Genomic DNA, 7408 nt, shown 5'->3' with positions numbered 1-7408 from the left:
TATTGATTTTCCAAATTTTTAATATTTTGCCGCATTTCATTTGAATGAATATGGTCCTTTATTCCCCCATTCACAATGGTACAAGACATTTTTCTATATATTTTCTCAGAGCTATACACGCATTCTAGTCGCTTTCACATGGCTCGCAGATTTGGGACCCCACTGAGCTTTAGCTTCAGCAACGCAGAGGCGTATTTTCAAAACAGAGTTAGGAAGGAAGCGATTTTCATTTATTACTATTGGAAAAAAGAACGAATTCGAGGAGTTCGTTGAGTTATTCGATGATTCGATGGGGATTTACTTGATGTTTTGAAGTCTGATCACATCGCGTCTTCTTTTCGAGTCAATTCGTTGGTCCTGTCATATACTTCGATTGAGAATTTTGAAAGTCGGTGATGCTTTCTGGTATCTGCATGCTTCGGACATTGCTGTGATTGGCTTAGATTATATGGATTGAAGTTGATGAACTTTCCAATAGAAATTTGATCTCCCTTGATTGTTCTTGATGTTGGTTGAGCTTTGATTCCACGGCGATCTTTTTGGTTTGGTTCGGGTTTTGCTTCAACGTGTGTTGTGATCTGGGTTTCGGTCTGAAGCGAGTTCAGCGAAACTGAAACGTTTGGGTTTCTGTGAAATTCGATATAGCTTGTTGTGGGAGTTCAGACATTGGTTTCGGTTGGTAGAGTTTGGTACAAGCAGCTTTCATCTTCATGTGAGGTTTTTCAACTTAGGTTTAGGCGTTTTAGCTTGAGGCCTAAATTTTGCACTTGAGTTTGATTTTTGAAATTTTCAACTCTGGTGTGTGTTGTATGTGAGAGTGACGTCAGAGTTTCCAGAAAGAACGCCATTGTTGAGTATTATTATTGCTTACGATGTCGGTGGCGTCACCGTCTCCGGCGGCAGCCACCGCCCCCCCACCACCACCAACACCCTCGACCAATAGTAGTGCACCGCCGCCTGCCACCACTCCGCCACCACAATCGTCTTCACCCGCACCAGCAGGCAATTCCACTTCGCCGCCGCCTTCGGCACCTCCGCCATCCTCAGCACCGCCTCCGGTGACTCCGTCTGCACCTCCTCCCACTGTCCGGTCGCCCCCGCCAGCACAGTCACCGCCACCTCAGGCATCGACACCCCCTCCGTCTGTCACTCCACCGCCATTGTCTCCTCCTCCACAATCTGTTGCCCCTGCGTCACGACCACCACCTCCGCCTAATGCTACGCCGCCTACTTCTCCTGTACGTTCCCCCTCACCACCACCACAGTCAACGTCTCCACCGGTGAGTTCTCCTCCGCCAGCAAATTCATCCCAATCACCGCCATCTAACCCATCTCCGGTGCCTTCGCCGTCTGCGCCTTCGGCAAATCCGCCAAGAAACTCACCTCCACCCCCGACACCATCGTCAGACCCTCCCCAAAACTCGCCCACGCCTCCTCCACCATCGTCCAACCCTCCGGTAAACTCATCTCGACCACCGACAGCAAGCCCCCCGGGGAATTCATCTTCACCGCCATCATCTGTGCCACCACCGAGTATTTCACCACCTCCGCCGGTGGCTGTGCCACCGCGAGGGTCATCTACACCACCAGCATCAGCACCGCCTGTAAATTTGCCCGCCCCTGAGGCGCCTCAGATGAGTACACCCACTTCTCAACCAAGTCCATCTCCTCCAAATTCCACCCCCAACTCATCTCCGCCGCCACCCATAATTCGGATGGCTCCACCTCCGTCCTCACTTTTGTCACCACCAGCTTCTCAAAATTCCTCCCCACCATCAGAAAGCGGAACAGAAAGTTCAAGCGCCGGTAAAAATGAGGGCATCAGTACGGGCGTTGCAGTGGCTATTGGTGTGGCAGGGGGGATTATAGCGCTTACCTTAATTGGAATGCTTATCTGGTGCCTGATAAGGAGGCAAAAGAAACGGGGGCCTGAGAGTGGTGGTTATGTCATGCCATCCACTTCTGGTTCATTACCCGAGTCAGGTAAACTTGTGAACTTTAAGATCTTTATTTCTTTAATATGCTTAGTGGCTCCTACTATCCCTTCTTTATCAGGTCCTTTTTGATTTGGTGGTTTGGTGCTTTGGAAATATAATATGAAAACACCCTCAATAATTGTTCTGGACATGGTTGCAAATATCTAAAACAAAGTCCTTGCAGGCTTTAAACCATTAAACTGATTAAATTCTCTAACGTTGTCCAGATTCATCCTTTTTTAAGACACACTCTTCAGCTCCTTTTGTACAAAGTGGTTCCGGTAGTGACTCTGTATACACACCATCTGAGCCGGGTGGACTAGGCAACTCAAGGACATGGTTTACATACGAAGAACTAATCAAAGCTACAAATAATTTTGCGCCTCAAAATCTTTTGGGTGAGGGTGGATTTGGTTCTGTATACAAAGGATGCCTACCAGATGGGAGAGAGGTAGCAGTCAAACAGCTGAAAGCCGGGGGAGGTCAGGGTGAAAGGGAATTCAAAGCTGAAGTGGAGATTATTAGTCGCATTCATCATCGCCATTTAGTCTCTTTGGTGGGATACTGCATTTTAGACAGCAGAAGGCTCCTCGTCTATGATTATGTCCCCAACAAAACCCTATATCATCATCTTCATGGTAACATTACTGATGGGCTGTGAAGGCTGGCTCACGATGTTGTGATTAACTTTGACATGTTAGTTGAATTTTGCAGGGGAAGGTATGCCGGTGTTGAGCTGGGAAAGACGTGTGAAGATTGCTGCTGGTGCAGCTCGAGGAATTGCTTACCTTCATGAAGATTGTAAATTACCAATCCCTAATTTAATACTATTTTAGATTGGCTTTCATGCATGTACACTTCTGAACAAATACGTAAAATGCCTTTAAAGCATTTGAAAATCTCTGATTGCATTTATTAAATCAGATACTCTTCCATTAAAAATTTGGATGAATTATCACTTAAACATTTGACTGTAGTTTCTACTAAATATGTGATGGTAAGTTTGATATGTAAGAAGATATAATTGGAATATGCAGTAATGGATGTATAAATCCAAGCTTCATACGACGAATTTATTGGGGCAAAGATAGTAATTTATCTTAATCTTAACCCTTTACCAGAAAAAAGAAACTTCTCTTGTGTAGAGTTGTTTAATCTTCTCTATTCGCCTAATATGCTCATGGAAGCACAGTAGTAAGTTTATTGTGCTTTCTTTTTGCTACGTAAAAAGAAAAAAAGGAAGTGGGACAGGCAACAGAATTACGCATGGAACTCTTTCAAACTACAACTTTTTTGTTCTACGTCTTTGAAAAATATTCGTTGTTATTAACAAGAGCTAGCTACTTATGCTGTTGGTTGTTGTGCACGTTTCAGGTAATCCTCGGATCATTCACAGGGATATCAAGTCCTCAAACATTCTTTTAGATTACAACTTTGATGCTCAAGTTTGTTCTGCTTTACTCTTTCAAAGTTTGATATTAATCGTTTAGTTTCTTTCTTTATCTTACTCTTCCTACTTTTCGCATTCCAGGTCTCAGATTTTGGCCTAGCCAAATTAACTCTTGATACAGTTTCACACATAAGCACTCGTGTCATGGGAACATTTGGGTGGGTAATCTTTGATTGGTCTAACATATTGTCTTTCTGAGGTTCTGTTCATTTTGGGAGAGGGAGTTGGCCACTCATTTTTAACCATGGCACGGGTATTAGGTTTCTTCTTGTTTTAAAAAGCTATATTAACTATGTCCATTTTTTTCCTTTTAAAGATATGTTGCACCTGAATATGCATCAAGTGGCAGATTGAGTGAGAAATCTGACGTATTCTCTTTTGGGGTTGTCCTTCTGGAGCTCATTACCGGACGAAAGCCTGTAGATGCATCTCAACCCTTGGGGGATGAGAGCCTAGTTGAATGGGTAAACCTAGATGCTAGTGTTGTTATGATCTCTCTTTTACTACTGCTGCCATCTTTTGCAACTCTTGGTTTTTTGAAGCCGTTAATTTATACTTTTTGTGGTTTTGCTCTCTTTTCTGAATTTCTTCTTTCAATCGTAATCGGTTTTGCATAGGATGTAAAAATGTTTATGATTTTGCGAACCTGTTATTAGAACTATAGCTGCACAGTTTTTCCACTTCTGCCGTGTTTATCTATTTATCTAACTGATGGATTTGATTGCTGCGTGACACGTTATATATCCAAAGATCCAGGAACAAAAACCTCAAATAACTCTGGGCATTCCTTGGGGCCAAAAAATGTTCTTATTTATGATTTTTTTTTTCCTGCTCTCTGTTTAATGTGAGCTTTTGTTCTTGTTGTGGTCGTCTGAATTTTTATTTTTTGTGATGATAACGTACTGAAATTGTTTTGAGACAAGAAATTTTCTGCTTGTTTATCTTGTTTTCTCATCAAGAGTTTAATGTTTTGGTCTTAGCCTCTTAGGGTTAGTGTGCATAGCTGGATCCGTCTGCGACTTTATCTAGGTATTAGGGTGCTTGATAAGATATTTAATTTGTCGTTCTTTAACTTCAAACCTTATGGAGAAAGAAAAGAAAGGAGGACAGCACTATAAAGTTTGCTGTTGTATCATGCTTGTTGTTTTTGTTTTGTTTTTTGTTTTTTTCCTCTTGTTTTTTTTTTTGGGGGGGGGGGGGGTTGCGTTTGACGGTGCGTATAAGTAAAAGTCTTGGATAAGTCAACATCTTTACCTTAACAGTGCTATGGCTCATCTTTTCCTGATTAAGGATATCACCGTATTTTCCAGGCTCGACCTCTGCTGAGTCATGCAATTGATAATGAAGAATTTGAAGGTTTAACAGATCCTCGGCTTGAAAAAAACTATGTTGAAAGTGAGATGTTTCGCATGATTGAAATTGCTGCAACTTGTGTGCGACATTCGGCTGCCAAGAGACCTCGAATGGGACAGGTAATAAATTTCATTGGCAGAAAATCTTTAAAACATGTCATTAACTATCAGCATAAATTCATCGTGATTTTTTATTAAAATGACATAACAAGAAACAAAACAATAATGATAATATCACTGGATCATCTTTATCCTCCCCCACTTTGGCCTGAAATGGATAATCTTTCTCAGGTTGTTAGAGCTTTTGATAGCTTAATAAATTCAGATTTGAACAACGGGATGAGGCCAGGGGAAAGCGAAGCATTTAACTCTGCACAGCAATCTGCAGAAATAAGAATGTTTCGGAGGATGGCATTTGGCAGCCAAGATTACAGCACAGACTTTTTTAGTCAGACAAGTTTGAATTCAACATAGAAGGCTATGTACATACTACAGAGTTATTATTCATTTTGGACCAGTCTATCTTGTCAAGAAAAGCCAAGGGTAGAGATCCTTAGCTGAGTTTTGTTAGTTGCAGTGGCTCAGGCTGACATGCTTCCCTGGAACTGACGGCATCAGGTTCAAAACCTTGATTCTTGTAATATTCCATTTATTCCCCCATAGTATTAGCTTTTCTTTTGTGGCATTTCTTGTATCTTTTGTAATTAAAAAAAAAATGTGCAAGTTGTTTGCTGACGCTCGCGATAAGCTAATATAAATATGTATTTATATTTATATATTAATTGATTGATTTTTTCACATAAAATGGTTGTGCTGCTCTTGGATACCTTTACATACTCTGAGGTTTTATATGAGAAGTGACAACCAAGATACATTTTTTCCTGGCGACTCATGATGCTACATCTTAGAAGAGAAGGGAGATGGACTTTGCGGGAACATTGGGGTTATATGCACTAAAAATGACTAACAATTTATGTATATATCTATATAGGTATATATAATATAATATGTCTTCATTATATTTCTATTCTGAAAAGGGATATGAAAAAACTGCGGTAGATAAAGTAGACAACCTCGACGAACAAAAAGGATAGAAACAGACTGCGTATTGAAGGAAATCAAATGTGAGGTGACTCCTATTATAGACAGCTTTGTGCACAGACTGAAATGTTGATGCAAATTGGAACCTTACCCAGATCCTTGAGAGCCAGAATGGTTAAACCTAGTTTAGAAAAGAAATTCGCATATGAGAAGTCCACAATTATGCCACTGTTATTTTTAAGTAGTTTTGAGGCAGTTTGGGAAGCAGAGTACGTAGCCGTTAATCATGGATGAGCATATGAACATGAAGTAGGCTACGCTAAAAAGTGTATTCATTTGCTTGCCTTTCTACTGATAACGCATTTGGCTACAGGATTCGAGCACGGCCCATGGCCTAACCTCTTTCTGCCCTCTTATTCCCTAAAATTTACATTGGATTCTCATTGTTTGGTCTCACATTCTTCTTCTCTTTTATTCGAACCTCATTGACTTTACTTAGGTCAAATTAAATCCTTTCCACTTGATCCAATCATCATGATTATTTGGTCTTTTCTTTTGATATTTAACTTTGATGCCCTGCTTCTTTTGTCTCTAAACATTAAATATTGATTGATATCCTGCTTAGTTTAGTTCAGAACATGAATTTTGATTGATGCAGATGGTTCTTTTCAAGATGTTGTCTTGGGTCGATTTCTTAATTATATTGATTCTAATTTTGGAATTTGGATTTTCAACGATCAAGCACTTTATTTTCCGTAGTTTGGACATTAGTGAGTTATCCATATCTTGAATGAATCTAGCTTCCCTCATGGTCCATATCTCATGTCTTCTAAGGGAAAGCAATTGAGCCACTGAAGTCTGTACAGTCCTACATTTGGAGGAAACATCACCACTATAATAAAAACAAAAACAATACCTCAATACCTCGATGAATTTTCTTTGACCAAGGACCAAGAGGAAGCAAAAAAAAAAAAAAAAGAGTAATTTTAAGATGATTAATGGGACAGAACCAATATGTTACAATTAAAGCTTAAAGAAGGTTGAACCATGAGAGAGGGTCCAAAGGAATACTAAGGGACTAGGAGCTGCTTGCAGAGATTCTGATGTAGTTAAGGAGTTAAGACTCAAATAGCTTAGTTTCGTTTTCATCTTTTATGATAACCTAATAAGGGCTACGTGAATTTTCTTATTCCTATTAATATAGATATCCAATACAATGTCAATAGGTGGAAAATTCCCATTAAAATATTTATTGCCCAAGAGTACTTGAACTTTATTTAAACCTATATTCAACTATATGCAAAACAGTTTTTTTTTTTTTTTAAAAAAAGAGTTAAAGTATACATTTAGTTCTTTAACTTTGCATAAGGATTCAATTTAGTCCCTGAACTTTAAAAAAATATGCTTAGTCTTTTAACTCTACAATTTTTTTAAAAAAAATGGCAACATTAAGATCTTAAATATTGATAAAATATTCTCAAATGCTAACATATTAAGTTTAATTTTCAAAACATCCATGATTGTTACAAAAAATCATCATCAAATACTAATGATTTTAGGGTTAAAAACCAAATGTATGTTTTTAAAGT

The 7408-nt window shown here is 39.5% G+C and overlaps 1 protein-coding gene across 1 annotated transcript; it reads left to right on the top strand.

The window, feature by feature from the left end:
* Positions 1 to 241: 241 nt before the first annotated feature.
* Positions 242 to 5536, top strand: LOC114733164 (proline-rich receptor-like protein kinase PERK9). Its single transcript, XM_028920569.1, has 8 exons — positions 242 to 1983; positions 2204 to 2614; positions 2691 to 2777; positions 3351 to 3421; positions 3508 to 3584; positions 3743 to 3890; positions 4737 to 4898; positions 5070 to 5536. Exons 1-8 carry the CDS (start codon positions 873 to 875, stop codon positions 5250 to 5252), a joined length of 2250 nt encoding a protein of 749 aa, XP_028776402.1. The 5' UTR covers positions 242 to 872; the 3' UTR covers positions 5253 to 5536.
* Positions 5537 to 7408: the final 1872 nt, after the last annotated feature.

Source organism: Neltuma alba, unplaced genomic scaffold, assembly GCF_004799145.2.
Source record: "Neltuma alba isolate B1F8T4 unplaced genomic scaffold, ASM479914v2 tig00012971_pilon, whole genome shotgun sequence".
Taxonomy (NCBI): Eukaryota; Viridiplantae; Streptophyta; class Magnoliopsida; order Fabales; family Fabaceae; genus Neltuma; species Neltuma alba.
This window is presented reverse-complemented; position numbering and strand designations above follow the sequence as displayed.